The sequence below is a fragment of the Molothrus ater genome, chromosome 9 (assembly GCF_012460135.2).
Source record: "Molothrus ater isolate BHLD 08-10-18 breed brown headed cowbird chromosome 9, BPBGC_Mater_1.1, whole genome shotgun sequence".
In the NCBI taxonomy this organism is placed as follows: Eukaryota; Metazoa; Chordata; class Aves; order Passeriformes; family Icteridae; genus Molothrus; species Molothrus ater.
In genome coordinates, this window is record NC_050486.2 from 20,781,551 (window position 1) to 20,801,096 (window position 19,546).

Consider the following 19,546-nt stretch of genomic DNA (forward strand, 5'->3'; position numbering starts at 1 on the left):
TTGCTGTTTTTCTTGAATGCATTCCTCATTGACTCACTCTCTCTAATTTAGTGTTCCTGTATTTAAATTGCAGCATGCTTGATAAGACTAATGTGGTCTGAAGCTGAGGCATTCTCCGACTGTAATTGATTACAGACAGGGAGCTTACCTTCCTCCTGGGTTTGTCTCTGAAACATTTGCTTAGGCTTAAAATATTCTACTTGGCTTTTCTTGAAGCGACAGATGATGTTTTGTGCTTCTTTGTGGAATTGTCAAGATAAAAAGGATAGGTGGTTTGGGGCTGCTGCATTTGCATAACCCTGAAAGGTGGCTTTAACTGATGATAAATTTTCATCTAATAACTGTGACCAAGCACTCAGAGAGCCACTGCCACCTCCCTGGGATAAACAGCCATAACAGCACTGGCAGAATAACTCTGCTCCCTCTGCTTTGCTCTCCACTGGAAAAAGGAAATGTCCACTACTCAGAGACAGACCCAAAGCACAGGAAATCCCAGCCTGATCCCTGGAGAACAAGAAGGGGTCTGGAGCCTCCTGGGATGTTCCTGTTGTAACTCTCAAAGTTCATTGCTCCAACCATGGGCTCAAGCAAGCAGCCTGTTTGATTCCACAAGTGGAAGCTGCATTGGATGCGAGCAGCAGAGGAGAGAGGGCAGAGCCAGTCTGCCAGGTTGTAGCAGCGGTGGCAATGTGCAGGGACAGGAAGGTGGAGGTGACAGTAAATGCTCCAAACTGCTCCATCACTGTCTTTGAGGTGCAGATTGACAAGAAAAGAGCTGGAGTTTTCTGCTGGCAGTGTTTGCTGTTTAAGGTGTATACCCATGGTTCTATTTGAGGTGTATACACCCTGAAACCTTCTGGGGTTTAGGGTGTATTTTGTTGCCTTTTCCTGTCAGAGCAGTGGGACTGAGGTGCCTGCTTTCCTGTCAGTTTTGAGAAAACTGCTCTGGCTCTTGTCCCCACTGCTGGTGCTGGAATGCAGCTTCCTCAGTCTGATCAGCTCAGTCTGTCAGTGGGATGAGTGAGTCCCTCTGGGTAATCAGTAACCGGAGCTGGTGTTGGAGACATGCCTCATCCCTCCTGCCCGTGCTGCTCATGGGGGAGCAGCACTGCACTGAGTGCCCTGACAGTGCTCTTTGGGAGGGATGAAAGCGTGTTCTCACGAGGGAACCTCTTCCTCTGTGGGCTTACATTAGCCACAAGACATTAGAGAGTACTGATGTGGACATCACTAAATCCATGGATCAGGTGGGAGGCTGAATGGCCTTTTGTGTGACTGCTTGTAAAAAGGAGTTAGTGGCAGTGCCTGGGGTACAAAGCAGCCTGGGTGCTGAACAGCCACAGGTTGGTAGGTGTTGCCAGCAACTTTGCAGTGAGTGCTGGAGCCAGACCTAGCTGTAATGTGAGAGACTGCAATTGTGTCACCCAAAGTTTTGTTATCTACCTACTGAACTTAAATTCCTGCTCCACTTGTACTTTTCACAAAGCAGATTTCCTTCTGCCATCAGATAAGGCACTTGCACATGGCCTGAGGTGGAATTTTAGGTGGTTTGAGTTTGCCTACAAGTGGCTGTTCCCCATTTCATCTTACAAAAAACACAAACACGAACGGTTGTCCTGGCCAAAACCAGTTGGCTTCTCAGACTGTGTGATGAGGCTGAAAGGCATGGAGGAGGGCTCAGGTTGTGCTATGAGGTATCAGGCTCCTGGTGCTCCAGGCAGGTTTCAACAACCATCCCAGCCAGATGCAAGTGAATGCACTGAGCCCTGGTGTCCCAGCGTGGCCTCTGTGCCTGCAGGCAGTGCTGCTGCCTGTGGGCAGGAGCTCACCCACACACTCAGGCTGAGCCTTCCCAGCAAGGGGCTGTGCTGGCACAAGTGACACTGCTGCATGGCAGGGGCCAAGCCCAGGGCCCCCAGCTGACATGCCACATGTGGAACTGTTTCCAGCACATTGAGGGATTCTGGCTCTCTGGCTCCAACACTCAGCCCTGCTCTCCCAGCTCTCTCTGTGCCACCATCGTTCCCACTGCTGCTTTCTGGAACTGATGCTTTTTTCCTTTTACAAGCCTTTGTAACCCTTATTCCTAGTGCCACTTGTCAGTTTCTGTTTTTGCATTAGCTGAAGCCATGCCTTGAGTTGTTTCAGGGCAGTACCTTTTCAGTTTAGAGATAGGGCCTTATGCATTTCCAGAGTCCCAAAGAGCACCAACACAGTTCTCCATGTGTGGTCCTGTTCCCTGTAGTGGTGTAGCCTTTCCAGTGTTCAGGTAACAGACTCACTGGAAGCAGAGGAAGTCAAAGACCTCATTTACCTGCCTGAAGTTTCTTTAGCAGCTTTAACTGTTGTCATTCCTGTGCACTGAGGGGATGGAAGTGGCTTGTAAAGGTGCAGTAGCAGCAAGAAAGTTATTTCCAAAACGTGCTGGAGATCTAGAGAGGGACCTTGAATCTCTTGTCAGCCCACTGTGTGCATGTCATGCCTGGGGCTGTCAGTGCCACACAGCAGTCATGGCTGAGAGCTGCTTGTCCCAGACAGGACAGGGCAGGATAAGCAGGATGACAGGAGAGCCACATGCACACTGTGCATGACGGATACAACCAGTGCCTTGCAGGCAGGTGCCCATGGTTTGGAAGTGGGTAAACTGGATTTCGATACCCATAACAGAGTACCCTCAGTGGGCTCATGGGGCTGATGCTCTGTTGGTTTGAGGCCATTTCAAGGAGGCTCCTGTAGAGTGATTTTGTCATGGTCCAGATTGTATTTAGAGCTCAGATTACCTGCTGACCAGAGCACTGTGTCAAAATCATGTAAGGAATTCTTGTCCTGTTGGGAGATTTTGGGGAAAGTTGCTTTTTCCTGTTCTGCCTTGGGCTCCAGGGTGTGACAAACCACTTCCTGCGTTCATGAAGTGCTTCAATAGTCCCAGCAGAGGTGAGTGATGGCAGATGCTGTGATCCCAGCTCAAGCCTGCTGCAAGGAACACATCTGGGAGGGCTGACACCAGCTATGGCAATCACTGCTCTGAAGTGCCTGCCATTTCACCCTTCACATTGTATTAGTGTAACCTTTAGCATGTGATTTCCTCTTGACAGAGCTAGCAGAAGCAAGAGCTGGCTTTGATGGGGATGGTCTTGGGGTGTTTCAGCTACATGCACCCCCATGCACCGCCATGGCCTGGCAGGGTGCTGTGTGTGATGGGTACATGTCCTGCCATTGTGTCCTCTGCCAGCTCTGTTCCCTGCCATAGATCATCGCCAGTGCTGTGCTGTTGGACTCCTGTGTGCAGTAGTTTGTGAGGGCATGTCTGCCCAAGGGGCCTGGACTGCCCAGATCTCACCATGCCAAAAAACATCCCCTAGCCCACAGGGAAATTTTCTACCTTAGGTACACTGTGTCAGCATTACATAAAAGAAGGTCCTTGGTGTGCAAGGGCTGTTCTGATCTACAACAGGATCTGTGTCCTTGCCAGTCTCCCAAGCATGAGGGACAGGAGCATGCTTGGCCAAGGTAGTTGCTGACCTCCTGTCTCTCTCATTTTCTTCCAGTCCTGGACGCACAACATCCAGCGGGAGAAGGAATTTCTGAGAAAGCTGGTGAAAGCCAGAGTCATCACTGACCTAACCAGTGGGATTTGAGTGGCTGCAGCTCCTGCGTCCAAGGGAGGAGAAGAAGACACGCTGCAGCTCTGGGAGCAGGCACTGGCAGCCCCCTGCAAGAATCCCACCTCACTGAAGACACACAGAGATGCCCAGGTGCTCTGGGAAGACCCTCTTGCATTGCCAGTCTGCACGAGGGTTACATCTCCCACCTCCAGGCCTAGAGCTGGCAGGAGGTGGGCAAGGGGCTGAGTGGACAGTTCTTGAACTCTGCATCGCAGACAGATCTTCTGCATCCTGAATTAGACAGGAAAGACTCAGGAGAGAGAAGAGAGGTTTGTGAATACAATGATTAGTGCCAAATGGGAGGTGATGCTGCCCCGAGGCAGCAAAGCCTGAATGTACAAAGTATTATTTTTTAAAAGACTCTGCTGGAACCATACTAGAAATACCAAGGTACAAGACAAAGTCTGCTTGCGCACAGCCCTGTGAAAAACCTGGCCTCTTCATGCTCCATCTGCATTGTCACCAGCCTCTGACCTTTCCCCAGGAAAACAAATCCATCCAAAACTTCGGTGTCATTGGTGCTGCTACAATTCAAAGGGAGAATAATGGCTTCCTCTCATTCTCCACTTGGAGCTTCTGGATGGAGATGAGCATGGGTTTGTTTTTCTGCATTTTTCCTCACATCCTCCACAGAGGCAGCAACAGCAGCCACTGACTTGGCTGTGTTTTCCATAGCCATTTGCTCTGCCTCTGCCCTGACCCCAAGGTGGAGCAGGGAGCCAGTGGCTTTCTCTGCCTACAGCAGACCTCCCCACCTTCCTGCCTGTCACGATGCAGAGGAGCCTGCCCTGTTGTGCTGAAGGCTTTCAGGCCTCTTGGTTTGTGCCTGCTGTGCAGGGCCCCTGAAGAGTCCGTGCAGACTTGTGTCACTGTTTCTGGACAGCATCTCGCTTTGGTTTTGTGTGGGAGGGGAGTAATTTATTCTTTGGAAGGAGGTCAGATCTTGAGCAGAGATCTCAAGCTTTACAGTTTGAGAGCAGACTGCGGAAGATGTTTGTTTTACGTTCCAGACTCAATCATGTTCCCTATTTAAGCGACGTGTGACCTCAATGATGATGGAACCTGATGGGAACTCTCACCCTCTGCTCGGCCCCTGCTCACTCCATTTCCAAGCTCCTCCTGTGCTGCTCTAGCACTGCTGCTCCTCCTGCTCTCAGGAGCACGTCCTTCCTTTGCCCTCTTGGTCCCAAGATGCACTATTTGCACATTTGATTTGTATACGTATTTCAGAGGAGCTGGAATAAACTGATCAACATGGCCAAGTGCGAGGGCAGCAGGGTGGTCTCATCCACCTGAAGAGCATGGGCAGAAGGGAGGTTGCCAAGGGAATGAGCAGTTCCATGTGGAAAGTGGCTCCTGTGCTCTCCTGGCCTGGAGCAGGCTGGAGTGCACCCACAGGCACTGTCTCAGTACCTGGGTGTCAAGGCACTGGCACACAGCCAGCTGGTGCTGGGGTGAGTGGAGGGGGATCCCAGAGGGATGTGGGTTGGGCTCATGGTCCTGACACTGTGTCTGTCATGGCCCAAGGATTGCAGTCTGCCTTGCTCTGGAGTGAAGGGAGCATGACCCTGGCATGGGCAAGGAATGCTCAGAGCAGGGCTCCCCTAGACCAGCTCTGCACCTGCTGATTGCAGGGATTGTGGCTTTGGACCTGAGACCCCCAAGGGGGTGTGCAGGAGGGGCAGGCAGTGACCCAGGTGTGGGGCAGACCAGCAAACAGTACAGAATGGTTTGAGACCAGGCTGCAGGCAGAGGCAGCTCCCAGGACATGGCACTGAGTGCTGCTTACAGATATTGGTGTGGGATGCCTCCCTCAGGAGCCTCTCCTGCCTGCTGTGCCTGTAGCCAAGGAGCTTGCTCAGGGGAAGTCCTGCCCAGCTTCTTGTTGTGGCTGCTGTTTCCCTTGTCATCTGGGAGCAGCTCAAAGTTCCTACTGCTTCTGGGCTGCAGAAGGCATGCTGGGAGGCTCTCCTTGCCTTTACCCTTCCCATGTCCCGTCCCCACTGCTCTGGCCTCCCAGGGACATGCCTCCTTTCAGGATGCTCTGTGAGGTTTGCAGCAGGTTTTTGAGCATATGCCGTGGCAGATATTCCTTTTAAGTATCTCCCAATTTGTTTGTCCTTCTTGAGAATTCCATGGGACTGAATTTCCATGGTTCTCACCAGGCAACCCTCCCTTTGCAGCAGTTCCTGGGTGTCAGCCTGGACTTGGGACCATCTTCTGTTGAGTCCCAGCCATGCTGGCAGGGGGAGTGCTTGGTCTGGGTCTGGCTGAGGCTGTGGCTGGGGAAGGGTTGACACCCACTCTCTCAGTCTTGGTGCTTTAACCAGCTGCCATGAGAGCCCTAGGGCTGCATCCATGGGCTGCAGTGAGCTGAGATGGCAGAGTGGGCAGCTGCATCTGGAAGGAGGAGGGAAGAGCCTTTGGTGTCTCTGCTGGGACCCCCACAGAGGATTGTTCAATTGCTTTATTGAACACTACAAAACTCCAGGGCACTTTTATCTTCCAACTCACTGGCTCCAGGTCCAAGGACACAGCATGGCCACTGCTCAGCCTTCCCTGTCATCCCAGCTCTCCATCACAGGCATGAACAGGTCCTGATGGGAAGTTGACCCTACAGACCAGGGAGGTGACTCAAAGCCCTTCTGCCCACCTTGACAAAGGTCTCCAGGCAGAAGAGTCCAAGTGGAATAGATGAGCGCAAGGTCCAGAGTGACTGTGGTGGGTCAGGACCACCTGCATGCAGAAGGAAAGAGCGTTTTGGGGACCAAGACTCTCCTCTGGCTCACTGACACCACAGAGCAGCCCATGGCCAGGTGATGGGGCTCCAGCTCCAGGAGCAGTGCACGGCACTGGGTTTTGCTCCTGAGTGCTGTTCTTTTGGCTGCCTCCCCAGGTGCACCTGCAGCCACCTCCCGCCCTTGAGACGCCGCAGTCCCGGCAGCTCGGAGCGGCGCACGGGTCAGAGCAGGGTCAGTGGGACGGATGTGAGTCTTGGCCTCTCCCTCACAGTGACTCACCTTGTCAGATCGGAAGGGAGAGCCCAGGGGAATTCTCCACAGCCTAAATATAGAGCGGGGTTGCCTGGTGCCTCTGATGCGCTGCGGTGCAGAAAGGCCACTCGGGTGGCAGGGAACTGCCTAGAGACAGCCCAGGGAAACACAGGGACATCAGGGGCCAGTGACCACTGTGGGTTTTGCTCCAGCTAGTGCAGAGAGCAGGTCTGGGCAGCTGCAGGGCAGCCTGCATGTGCTGCTCTGGAGGACAGGAGGTGCTGGAGAGCTGCTGCTGATGCTGTGCTGACCACACCATGAGCTGCTTGTGCATTTCTGTCAGTGCCCACCACACTGGAATTGGGATCCCACCACCAGCTCACCCTGTTAGGCCTGGCCATGCTATGGCCTCGAGCTCACACGTGCCAAAGGTAAGCACCATGGCCAGGTAGCATGAGGCAGCAGTGGGATCCAGCCCAGCATTCCTCATCCGAGTATCTCTGGGCTTCCAGTGTCTCCTTCCTTGGAGGGAGAAGTGGAGAGGCCCAGCCTGGCCATGCTGTGCCACCCCTCAGTGTGAGCACTGCTGGGAGCAGGGGAAGGTGTCAGGACAGGGCCATCTGTGTCAGATGGGCACAGTTGGGTTGGGTACGGGCAGAACTGGACACGGGCAGGGGCTTCCAGAGTGTTTGGCAGGGAGGCAGCCACCATGCTGAGCTCCATGGGCACCAGCACAGCGTGTGCTCTTGGTCCAAGTGTGTGTCACTCGCAGTATTAGAGACGTGTCCTTCAGTGCAGGAGCTTCTTTGGGGCCACAGCCCAGCCCCTCTGGGCTCTGGCTCCTTGCACAGCCTGCACAGGGTCTCGAAAGGGCCAGTGCATTTGCCGGTACTGTACCAAGCCAAGATGCAAGAACTCAATGAGTTTTTAAAATTAGTTTTAGTTTCTGCATTTTTTTTTAATTTTCCCTCTAGGCAGGGAGGGTAAGAGTCTTGCAGGCTCCTCCAAGCCGGCTTATGTCACATCAATTCAGTCATATCACAGAAGCAATAAAGCTATCAAACAAGCTTGGCTGGCCTCTTTCTTCTGCTGCCTTGGGCCTTTTTTATGGGAGGCAGAGGGATTCCCCTGGTTGGGCTGTCCCCTGCCTGGTTTCACTGCTGACTCCTCTGGAACAGTAATCCAGCTGCCAGGAGCTGCAGCTGGCCAATGCCACTGGCCTGGTGCTGGGGACGGGAGAGGTCCATGCTCCTCCTTGCAGGTGACTTTGAGGGGTAGGAGAGGGGATTTTGGGTTGGGTTCATTTAATGTTGGAAGGCACAGGCATCAGAGCTTGTCCTGCCTGTGACTATGGCTGCTCTCCTGGGGACTCCCTGCCAGCAGGATGTCTTCCTGCCAAGGGTCACAGTAGCAATCGGGCTGGGTGTGGCCCTGACAAAGGCAGGTGTCCAGCCAAGTGACCTTCTCACCACAGTGTCCTGGAAAAGGAAATGGTTTAGGAAGCCAGGGACCGAGGCTGTGTCCAGCTCTCATACCTGCCAAGTCCCAGCTGGAAGAGTGTAACTCCTTAGGCAAGCCCTGGTGATGCCACCAGGCTCCCAGAGCCACAGGATATGTTGGAGACAGTTCCATTGCTTGGAGGCATGGGAAGGCTAATTCCAGGTGGGTGACTGGTCTGCCAGACCTCCCAGCTTCCAAACAAGGGGTGGGTTGTTACTAGCACCAATGAGGCAACAGAGAAGCCACTGCCCAGCCCTCCCTGATGCATGGTTGCAGGATTCAGGGAGATGCTGGAGCAGCTCAAATCCTCCTTCCATCCCTCCTCTTTTCCTAGCATTTAAAGAACAGGATCACCACTGCCATCTGGCTGAGCCAGCCCCAGGGATGGCCCATGCCCTGTCCTGGCCGTGAGAGGGTGGAGGAAGAAAAGAGCACAGAGCCTGGGACCAGGGCACATGAGGACGTTCAGGTCAGCTGAGACAAGGAGACTTGTTCAGAGATATCCCTGAAGGAGCCGCGTCACTGCTGAGACGGGACACAGCCTGCGTCACAGCTCTCTCCCACATATGTTTTGTCACACCCAGCCGTGGCCTCAGACAGCAGTCACGACGTGCTCAGTCCTGCCATCTGGCTGGTCTGCATCACCCCCTCCTGCCACTCGCAAGGGTGGCACCTTTAGGGACAGATGTCACAGCAGGTCCTGGCTCGGCTCAGCAGGGCTTATTCCAGACCAGACAAGGCACCTGTGACACCCCAGCCCCAGGGGTGCAGGAGCACGGGCTGGCACAGGCAGTGCCCTGGGAGGTACCAAGCCAGGCAGTGCCAGCAGCAGTCAGGGACCAGGTCACCCCTCTGTCTAGAGACCTGTGGGGCTGGAACCCTGCCCTGCACCCCAGTACCCTGTGCAGCCTGAGCCATGCCCAGCACACCCCATGGCAGAGCCAGTACTCATGGGAGCCCAAGAGGGGAGAGCAGTGCTAGGATTGAGGCACATAGCTGGGACATATCATCCCCTGCCACCACGGCTGTGGGAGGACAGGGAGGAGCTGCTGCTGGTAGGACATTAGCTGACAACAGCTGCAGGCTTATGTCTCCCAGGACAAGAAGGAAGGGCAGAGGAGGGAGCCAGTGCCTCCAGGTGTCTGGGATAGCAGCCTCGAAGTGGGCACACCTGGAAGAGGACAGAGGCCAGGCTTTGCACAACCACCCCTTCTACATGACTGGGCACACTGGGCTCACCTGTATGGGTGCCCTGGATACCCTGTGCCATGCCCCACATAGCCCCCTGCATACAACCAGCATCACATCCTCAGGACTTCCTGGCTGTGTCCTGGAGGACAAGACGACCTGCCCAACCTAGGCAAGGTGGGAGGGGATGGGCTAACCCCTCTGCTGAGCCAGCACCCGAGGCTGTCTCTGAGCCCTGAGGGTTATCAGTGGGGGAGGCAGCCCTTCCCTTCATTGGCAGCCCTATCGTCCTGGGCAGCTTCCCTACTATGGGCAAGGCTGTGGCCAGACCCAGCTCCATGGGGACAGCCAGGCAACCTGGAACAGGATATGCCACTCACATTGAAATTTTCCAAGCAGGCAGCTGCATTAGTCTGTAGCCCTGCAAAGCAGAGGAACCTGTTCCCTGTCACTCGCTCCCAGCTGTTTCTCTACCCCAGGGATGCACCAGGGCCTCCAAAACTCTGCTGGACCAAGGCATCCATGGGCACAGACTCCAACGCCCGTGAGGACATCTCAGATGGGAGCAGCCCCAGGCCGTAAGGCAGCAGTCCCACGGCAGAGCCCGTGCTCCCACCAGTGCCACTAGCAGTCAGGGAGCCACCCAGAGGCACAGACCAGGTCAAGATGCTTGTGCCAGGACAGGAGTGGGGGTGAAAGGGGGGAGCCGGGGCCGCACGGTGCCGCTCCAGGGCAGGTGAAGCAGCAGCTCCGGGCCGCGTGCCACCTCCGCTGTCCCTGCTCGCGGTGGCAGGGACGGCTTAGTGGGCGCCGCCTGTGCCCGCACACTCCCTGGCAGGTGATGTCGCAGGAGGACGCGGGAGTTGTCACCCCCGCTCCGGATAATCCGAGGAGATGAGAGCAGGCGAGGCGACGGCTCCGCAGGTGGCTGCCGGAGCGGCCACCCGACCCTTCCGCGGGACCGCGGGGCCCGGGCTGCCGGGCGGCGGGAAGGAGGTTAAAGCCACGCGGGTGGCCCGGGGTCGGAGCGACCTGGGCGTGCAGCCGTGGCACAGCCGGCGACCGAGCCGCTGGCCCCGCTCCAGCCGGGGAGTTGCATAAGCCCCGGGAGTAGCGCCGAGGCGGCGGAGCGCCGCCGGGGCAGGTGACACGGCCGGCGGCGTAGCGGGGCGCGCAGCCCGCCCGGGCGCCCTCGGAGCCCGCAGCCATGAGGGCCGGACCCGGGGGGCTCGCCTGGCCCGGGGCGCGTCCCGGAGATCGGCTCCGGCCAGGGGAGCACGTGTGAAGCGGGGCCGAGCGGAGGCGGCCCCGGGATTTGGCACGTTCGCAAGGAGCACTCGAGAGCCCCGGGATGGACGCGGAGGGCCCCGGGCGGTGACGTAAGGACTCGCACGGGCTCGGCTCGACTCGCCAGCCGGCCCCCATGTCCCCGGGGCCAGCGGCGGCCCCGGCGGAGGGAGGCAGGGCGGCGGCAGAGGTAAGGAGCCCGGTGGCGGGCGGCCCAGCCCAGAAGGACCCTGGCGCGGAGCGCGGGCGGGCGGGAGGCCGGACTCCTCCTCCGGCGCGGCCGGACACGAGCGGCAGGCACACCGGTGCCCCGAGTCAGCTCGGGATGCTTGGGACGCGGGCCGGCCCCGCCGCTGCCGGGAGCTGCCGGGATAGCCCTGACCCTGCCCGACAGCCCATCCCCGCCGGATCCCCACGTGTGCAGGGGGTCCCCCGCGGGGCTCTGCTCCCGGAGCGCTCCGGGAAGGGCTGAACCCTTTCCCGAGCGTGTCCGTGTGTCCGTCCGGGTTGCGCTGTGGTCGCGCTGTCGGGGCAGGAAGCACCGATCACGGGGCGTCCGTCCGTCCAGGCTGCGGGTCTGCCTGCCCGGGGGTCGGCCGACGGACAGGTGGCGGTAGCGGGGGTCGGGTGCCTCCGGGGGTCCCGGTGCTGTTCCCGGCGGGGTGCGAGTTTCCGCGGGAGCTCGGAGGCGTTGCGGATCACGGCGAGAGCCGGTGCTGAAGCGGGTTGGGCTGCGGCTCCTGCGCTGATGGGATTCCGGTGCCCTCCTGATCCCGGTGCGGTCCAGGCGCCCGTGCGGGTCGGAGTCCCGGTGCCACTACGTGCGGATCGGGGCGCCGGTTGGTATCCTGGTGCCAGTGTGAGTCGGGGTCCCGGGGCCGGTGCCCGCCCCGCCGGTCAGGTGACGGCGGCTGGAATTTGACACCGGCAGCCACGACGGGAGCGGGATGGAGCCGCCGGTGCCCCGCACTGCGCGTCCGCCTGACGCCGCCGCCACCGCACCCCGAGACGCAGCGGGAGCGGCACCGGGAGCAGCGGCGGGAGTCGGTGCCGGCGGGGCAGCGCCGGCCCCCGCCAGCGCCCCGCCCCGGCGCAGCGGCGGCGGGCGGCGGGGGGCGGCGGGGAGCGGAGGCGATGCGGGGCAGCGGCGGCCCGGGGGATGGTCCCCACCGCGGGCACGGTGAGTGCGGGCCGGGGTGGCGGGCGACAGCGCCCGCCCCAGCCTGCCGGCGGCCCCGAGTCTCGGCGGAGGCTCGTACCGGGACTACGGGGGGGACGAGGGGAACCCGCTTCGCCGCCCACCTCCCGGCAATATTCGCGGGCCGGTGAGGAGTCTCGGGCCGCCCCCGGGCAAGTCCTCCTATTTCGGCTACCGGGGTGCCGAGCCCGACCCGGCGGCGGGAAGCGCTGGGGGCCGCGGCGGGGCCGGGGCTCCCTGCCGGGGCGGGGAGAGGCGGCACCCCGCTGCGGGCGCCCGAGGGGCCCGGGGACGGACTCGCCCGCCTCTTCCCTGGGCTCCCGCCCGGCCCGTTGGGCACGTCGGACAGGTGTGCGCCCCGGGCGGTGGGCAGGCGAGAGGCAAGGGGCGGGGGAACCCTGTGCTCCCCGGCTCTGCTGTCCCTGAGTTGGGGCCGAGTTTGGTCTCTGCCGTGTGTCCCGCGTGTCTGAGTCCTCATACGCGGGGTTGATTTCTGACCCATCACTTCTTCTGCCACGGTCAGCCCGAAGGGATGCAGGGCCTCCGCCGGTGCCCGCAGGTGTCCGAAGGGGTCTCTGGGCATCCCCCCGCGCTTCCAGGTGGGGCCCGCGGCTGCAGGGCTGCCACAGCTACTCCGAGAGCGGAGACACCGCGGGCCTGGGGCAGCCGCTGGGCCCGTGCGGATGCACTTCGAGAGTGTCTGTGCCTCCCCCGGGGGCCTGGGGCAGCCATGGGACATGGGACATACTCTCCCAGCGCCCCGTGCACAGGGCGGGCAGCGGGGCTCTCGCCGGGCTCTGCACCAGTGAGTGTGAGGTGGCTTGCTCAGGGATTGCACCAACAATTGCTGTTGTTTAGCCCCGGGCAGGGGACATATGTGGCGGAGGGTCCAGACAGGTGCTCACATGGATGAGCTCGGTTCCGACCCTGGGGAAAAACCCTCCTGTGTCTATGAGTCGCCCGGCAGGGCTCTGGCAGCCGTGTCTGGGGAAGATCCAGCCAGATTTCCCCGTACAGGACATGCGGGTCTGCTGGGGAGTGTGCAGGTCTGGCACCGCCGTGGGTGCCCAGTTGCTGGGCTCAGCCCTGCCCGCGCTGGGCGAAAGCAGATGCCGAGCGGGGCCAGCGTGGGCTGCGGTCCTGCGCGCTCGAGGAGCTGCCCCGTGGACGGGGCCCCGAGTCTGAGGAGGCGCTGCTTGTGTTAGTCCGTCGCTTCGGCGCTGGGGCTCCCGATGGCGAAGGGAGGCTGCCCTCGTTCGGCGCCCCGCCGGCAGCGCTGCCGCTGCAGAGTCCGGGGCCGTGCTGCCGCCGGACGGGAGAAGCCTGAATTGCACCGGCTGATCCGTCCCGTCCCGTCCCGTCCCGTCCCGTCCCGTCCCGCCGGGATGCTGGAAACGAGGGGCCGCAGCAGGGCTGGCTCCTCGCCGCGGAAGCGAGGACCGGGGAGTCCGTCCCTTTCCAGCAGGGCGCAGGGACCCTCGCCTGGCCCCTCCGGCCTGGGAAATCCATGACCTGGCGGCAGCGGCTGGCGCGGGGCCACGGGCCGCCACGGGAGCGAAGGGCAGCGTGGGCTGTGTTTGCCCAGGCTGTGGCGGCTGGTGCGGCCGGGGGGACAGTGCGAGCCCTGCCGGCAGCGGGGGCGCATCCCGCCTGGTGCACGGCCCCCGGAGGGGACACATGGGCCTGGCAGCGCCCACTACAGACCCGTGGCCAGTGCAGGGTGGCATCAGATTGCACAATTGGGATTTGGGGACCATCCCCTGAGATGTTAGAGAGACTGGAAGAAATTATGTTTTCTTCTTGTCCCAGCAGTGCCCAGGTATGTGCTTTCACTTTTTTTTGGTCAGGAGCACTCTCCTCAGCATGTCTCCATCCCCTATTGCTTCCTTTGCCATGGAAGCAACTGGGACATGCTGGGGCAAAGCCGAAGTCATAGAGGGGATGGAGGAACTCTTGAATGCAGAATGCCACTAAGCTCCAAGGGGACAGTCCCCTTGAGAGATAGGATATGCAGCAGATGGGACAAGGAAACTACAACCCCTTTTGGAACCACTTCTAAAGCCCTTCAAAGCCAGAGTATCCTAGCTTTGGACACTGGGGCACCCCTGCACCACAGGTGGGAGCTGAGGAAGGAGGCAAAGATGTGGCTGCAAACGGGAGTTGCCGCAGCACCTCCTGGGAAACATCACTCCCCTGAGACCGTGCTTGCTGCTCCTCTGGGACCATGCACAGCAGGGATGCAGTGCCTTTCTGTGTGTCAGGGCAGTGGATGCCAAGCTGTGGTGTTGGGGGGAATGACTACAGTGAGCTCAGCGTGGTGCTCCGTACCCTGCTGTGTCCCCACAGGACCTGCCTGAGCATCCTGCCCCTTGCAGTCCCACTCATCCAGGCTGCTCAGGGGGTGTGTGTCCCAGCTTGGCGCAGGCAGCAGCCTGGGGAACCAGCACAGGGCCAAGGGGTGGCTGCACCCAAGGACCCTTTGCTAATGGATTTGGAGTTTCCAAGGTCAGGCTCCCACTGTGAGCAAGAAAAACATTCCCAGGGAAGGGCCATGGGAAAGGGCCCCCCCCCGTACAGCACTCCCAGCCCAGCCACTGCCTCACAGCCCAGCCTGGCATCCCAGGCTGTTCACACGAGGACATGGCTGCATGGCCCCTGAGGAGACGTGTTGTACAAAGGCTGGGTTGCCCAAGCTGCCCAATCTCTTGGAAGGGGTGTTCAGTGTGGTGAGGATGCCTGGCTGTGCCAGGAGAGGAGAGGGGTAGGGGTGGGCCATGAACAGGGTACAGGAGGTGTTGTGACATTCTGGGGGGTGAGGGAGGGGGTGGCAGGCTTGGCCAGGGCAGGGAGGCATGTGCCAACTCCCACCCAGCCAGCTTTATACCCACCCTGTGTGGGCACTGACCCCAGCCTCTGTACTTGCAGCTAGCATGGACCAGCGACAGGGGCCACCAGAGCGAAGGCCTGCAGGACCTGCCACGCACCTGCAGCCCAAGGTGAGCCCAGGTCTGTCTGGCTGACATGGCCAGGACTACATGACCCCATCCCCACCCATTCCCAGCTCATTCCTGGTGTGGGGAATGAACCCTGTGGGGAGAGCCTCATTCCTGGTGTGGGGAATGAACCCTGGTCAGGGCTGACCCTGCTGTGCCGTGATTCATTGCAGGAGGGGACACTGTGGGGGTTCTTTGCCATCCTGTCACTGCTGGCTGGGCTGGCCACAGGCACCCTGCGAACGCCACACTGCAACGAGACGCTGGACGCAGCCCCCACGCCACAGGGCACGGCCACTGCCAGCCTGTCTGGGGAGGACACTGTGGAGGCACCCCTTGCTGCTGCCTGGAGCCAGCTGTACGGTGCGTTTTGGGACAGTTCCCCAGCCTGGGCATGGTGGTCCTGTGTGTGGGGCATGGGCAGGTTGGGAGCTACTGTGGGAAGCCCCAGCCCATGTGGGGCTGTGGCTGCACTTTGGGGCTGGGTGGAGGGGATCTCAACACATGGGGCCCTGAGCTTCATGCTGGGCATGTGGCAGAGCCCTAGAAATGAGAAGATGAGAAGATTCTTGGCTGGAAGTATCTTCCCACCTGCACACCCTCTCAGGCACCAGCCATTGCCATGGTGGCTGATCAGGAGGGATCCGTAGGTCACAGCGGGGACCCGCGGGCTCAGAAGGAGGGCGATGGGTGCAGCATAGGTCACGACAGCGCCATCTCCTCCATGTGCAGGGGACAACGCGACAACAGGTAGCCCAGGCACCGCAGAGCTGGCGGAGGACCTGCTGCTGCGTGCTGAGCGCTCACCACCAGGTACCAACAAAGCCAGAAAGGTGGGGGGGAAACCCACACGGCGCACCCGCGGGCGAAACTGCCACATCCGCAACCTGATGGTGAAGGTGCGTGACCTGGGTCTGGGCTTCAACTCGGACGAGATCGTGCTCTTCAAGTACTGCAGCGGGTCCTGCCACCGGGCACGCAGCAACTACGACCTGACGCTGGGCAGCCTGCTGCGGCAGCAGGTCATCACCCCGGGGCCGCAGGAGCGCGTCCTCAGCCACCCCTGCTGCCGACCCACCCGCTATGAGGCCGTCTCCTTCATGGATGTGGAGAACACATGGCAGACAGTGGAGAAGCTCTCAGCAGCTGAGTGCAGCTGTATTGGCTGAGGAGGGGGCCGCTGGCTTGGCCCCAGCTCGACACATGCCGACAGACTCCAGCTTGCCACATGCGGTGGCACTGTGGCTCAGAACAAGGGTTTAGCAGAGGCCGGTGCCCCTGTTGTTACGTGGCCACAAAGAACCGAGGTGAGATGGAGTCATGACTGGGGTGTGGGTGGCCAAGCCCGCTCCTGCTCAGTGCCAAGCAGCTGGTGCCAGCGGCTACATGGGGTCCTGGCTCAGCCCTGGGAGACGAGCTGAAGAGAGTATGGACCATCCCCACCACTCCCAAGGGTCTGCCAGCCCAGTGTCCATCAGCAGCACTCCTGCACCTGTGCTCCAGAGGCCAAGCATCACCCAGGCTTCAGAGGGGGCAAAACCTCCCTGTCCCCTCGGGCACCCTGGGGTCAGTGGTGCAGGGGAGGGGTGTCCCTGAGGGCAGGGATGCAGTGGGGCCAATTTGCACCAGAGTGGAGTGGGGGGTCTGCACCCGGACCAGCAGCAGACCCTAGTATTCTGCAGGGTGTTCATTCCTAGACACCCACTGGGACCCCCACCCCTGCCTGGTTCCCAGGGTAGTGGCAGGGTCCCCACGCTGCTCCGTGGTGCTGTGGCACTAAACTATTTATTACTCTAAATTATTTATTTATTGTTCTCGAGCGGCAGCTCCTATTTATGACTTTGGGCCCCCAGCGGCCGGGTGTAATTTAACCCCAGCGCTGCACTGAAGCCCTGGGCAGCGCCCCGTGCACCCCGCACCCTTTTTCTATTATTTGTAAAATTTGAGGGATAAACTCTATTTTTGTACAGTCGCCTTTTCCTGTAGCAATAAAGCGATGGGCTGCGCGTCCAACCCCTGCGTGTGCCCGTGATGGGGACGGGGACGGGGCTGTCGCTGAGGTGGCAGCGGGAGGCTGTCCCTGAGGTGGCAGCCGGCTCCGGCCGGCACTGCCCGCCCCGCTCGGGGAGCGCTGCCGGTGCGCGGTGCCGGTGCGCGGTGCCCGGCAGGGGACGCGCCTGGGCCGGGACTACCGCTCCCGGCGTGCGGCGCGGCTCTGCGGCAGGTCCTGGGCTGCCCGGCCGCGCCTGCGGGGCCGCGGGGAGAGGCGAGGCGGGGCCGGGGAGAAGCGGAGCGGGGCGCCGGGGCTGCTCGGGGAGTCCCGCGGGCGCCTCCCGGCCCGACCGCCGCGCCGAGCCGCGCCGCCCCGGTGCCGCCGCCCCCGTCGGGGCGGGAGGCGGGTCCCGCCGCGATGCGGCTGCCCGTGCGCCGCCGCTGTCGCCCGCCCGCCGCCGCCTCCTGAGCGCCGCCGCAGCCATGGAGCGGAGGGCGGAGGCGCCGCCGCCGCAGGGCCTCGACTTCACCGTGGAGAACGTGGAGAAGGTGAGCGAACGGCGCCGGCCCACGGGTGGCCGTGGCGGGGCGGGGGGGCCCGGCGGCGGGATGCTGGCGGCGCTGCGGGGGATGCGGCTCGGGGAGCGGGGGGGCACCTGCTCGGCGGTGCCGGGCCCGGCGAGGGCGGCGTCCCCTGTGCCTGCCCGCCCTGCCGCTGGTGGGGTCCGGACACGGGGCTGCAGGGGGAGCCGCCGGGGCGGCCCGGGAGGGAAAATGATGTGGCAGGAATGGGAGCAGGAGGGAGGGGTTGTGTTTCTGACTGGCGTCCTCTAGGTCGCCAGCTGCAGCGCTGGGCAGGGAGAGCCCACGGGTATGGTCCTGGCTGCTGAACCAGCTGCATCAACGTGAAGCCCATTATCAGTGTCTCCATTAGGCAGGGAAGGAAGGAACTTTTGCCAGGTGCTGGGAATTACTGGGTATTATGGTTGGGAAAAGCCTCCAGCTTATGGATGGCCCACTGATACCTTTCTAAACCAGGAATCCAGCTCCTTTGCTCCTGCTGAAGCTCAAGGTCTTTCAAAGTATCTGCAGGGCAACAGGAGTGAGGCTGATTGCTGAAATCTGGGATCCAGGGAATGGCCACGGCAAACCAAGGCCTGCTGGCATCACACTGCTGTTGGGATGAGCTCTGAGCAGCTGATGTGGGACCTGGGGTTCATCACAGAGACTAAACAGGGCACCTCAGTGAGCACACCGGAAGGGCAGCTGGGCAAAAACCTCCCTTAGTCACCTTGGAGGTGATGGGGGCAGGGCAGCAGAGGATGCATCCCTGAAGGGCAAACAGCAAGTGCATCACTTCCACTTACCCTGTAGCCAGACATCCAGCAGACATCCATAGCTTGGTCCTCAGACAGTTAGTGGGAATCCCAGTGTCCTCATTTTTCCTCTATAAGAATAGACTGAGATCCTTGCCAAAGCAGTACTCATGGGCGTACTGGTGGGCACATAGAATCATGGAATCATTTAGCTTGGAAAAGACCTCTCAGATCATCTTGTCCCATGGTTAGTGCAGTCCTGCCGAGCCCACCAGTAACCCACTTCTGAAAGCTTTTCACACCCGTCCCTCCCCAGTATGTTGCCTGGCCTCACAGGAGATGTCAGGTCAGGGATGTCAGGTTTGTCACTGGGTGCTGGTTGCCTTTGTGGCTGCAGGTGAGACACAGCCCACCTCTTCCAGGGAGATGGAGACAGAGCACAGCCGGGGGATTAACTGATGTCTGGAAAATGCTACGTTCATACAACCTTCTGCAGCTTAATCTGCATCCATCCAGGGCTGCTGGATGATTTTGCCTCTGACTCCCTTTCTTTTCATCAGGCACAAACCGCTCCTTTGTTTGCACCAACAATGAGGCGCACACTTGCCCGGGAAGGGTGGGCAGTGCCAGGGTGGGGGCACCCGGCGCCGGCTGTGTGAGGTGCGGCTGTGCCGAGAGGCAGCTCATTCTTGCCAAGCTGCTCGGGATTTAGTCTCCCAATGCCTGGGAGGAGGCAGAGATGCCCTCCAGGATGCTTCATCTCCCCTCCCCCAGCCTGCCTCTGCCTCTCCTGATCTCTGCAGGCTTTGCCATCTCAGTGGTGTCCTCTGAAGGTGCAGATGTGGACTGCAGTGGGGCTCTGAGCTGCTGGTGGGGGGCAGCAGCACAGTCCCTGAACAGGGGAAGAAGCATAGGGTGGGATCAGAAGAAAACACAGAGGTTCAGCAGCTTAGAGCCTTCCTGTGTCAGTCTTTTCCAGGAAGGTCTGTGGGGTACAAAGTGAAGGAAAGATGGGCTTTGCTGGGAGCAGGGTTGGTGGGAGGCAGGTGGGTAGAGCCGCTTTGTCAGTGGTGATGCTGGCAGATGACTGATGCTCCTACTGGCCTGGGTTCTTCCACCTGCCGGTTTTGTGCATGGTTCTATTAATAATACTGAATACTGATTTAAGTCAGGGTTTGACTCCACTCTGAGTCAGTCAGTGATAAGTGCTGGGGTTAGGAACAGCATGAGGAGCTGGTTACCTTATAAATCAGAGGGCTGAAGCCTTTCCAGGTCCACTGCAGTGGAAGTCATCATGTGTGGCAGTTGTAGCTAGGGCAGTCTGAGACTGTGCCTGTCACGCTCTTCTCATGCTTTTCATGGGGAAGATTCCGTCCCTGGAAAATCCTTTTGTACCCCTACTGTTGTTTATTAT

The 19,546-nt window shown here is 60.1% G+C and overlaps 3 protein-coding genes across 12 annotated transcripts in view; all 3 read left to right on the forward strand.

The window, feature by feature from the left end:
• Positions 1-7,725, forward strand: part of ST3GAL3 (ST3 beta-galactoside alpha-2,3-sialyltransferase 3) — a 175,177-nt gene extending 167,452 nt beyond the window's left edge. For all 7 annotated transcript variants that reach the window (XM_036388060.2, XM_036388061.2, XM_036388058.2 and 4 more), the window contains one exon: positions 3,549-7,725. In XM_036388060.2, the coding sequence (XP_036243953.1) occupies positions 3,549-3,638 (90 nt within the window). In that variant the 3' untranslated portion in view covers positions 3,639-7,725. The remainder of the gene's footprint in view (positions 1-3,548) is intronic.
• ARTN (artemin) lies at positions 5,038-16,831 on the forward strand. 2 transcript variants are annotated; one of them, XM_036388066.2, is made up of 4 exons: positions 5,038-5,119; positions 14,757-14,827; positions 14,998-15,187; positions 15,557-16,831. In XM_036388066.2, the coding sequence occupies exons 2-4, from the start codon at positions 14,762-14,764 to the stop codon at positions 15,991-15,993; spliced, it is 693 nt and encodes a 230-aa protein (XP_036243959.1). In that variant the 5' UTR covers positions 5,038-5,119; positions 14,757-14,761; the 3' UTR covers positions 15,994-16,831. The 2 variants fall into 2 exon arrangements, with proteins under 2 accessions (XP_036243959.1, XP_036243960.1); XM_036388067.1 differs by lacking the exon at positions 5,038-5,119 and adding an exon at positions 10,741-10,823.
• Positions 16,832-17,227: 396 nt separating this feature from the next.
• The window catches only part of IPO13 (importin 13), a 30,961-nt gene continuing 28,642 nt past the window's right edge, over positions 17,228-19,546 (forward strand). Inside the window, exon 1 of one of the 3 annotated variants that reach the window (XR_008508536.1) lies at positions 17,228-17,365. Coding sequence is in view for 2 of the 3 variants with exons in the window: in XM_036388056.2 (XP_036243949.1) it covers positions 17,300-17,365 (66 nt within the window). In the remaining variant the exon portion in view is untranslated. The remainder of the gene's footprint in view (positions 17,366-19,546) is intronic. The other 2 variants (XM_036388056.2, XM_036388057.2) reach the window with 2 other exon arrangements.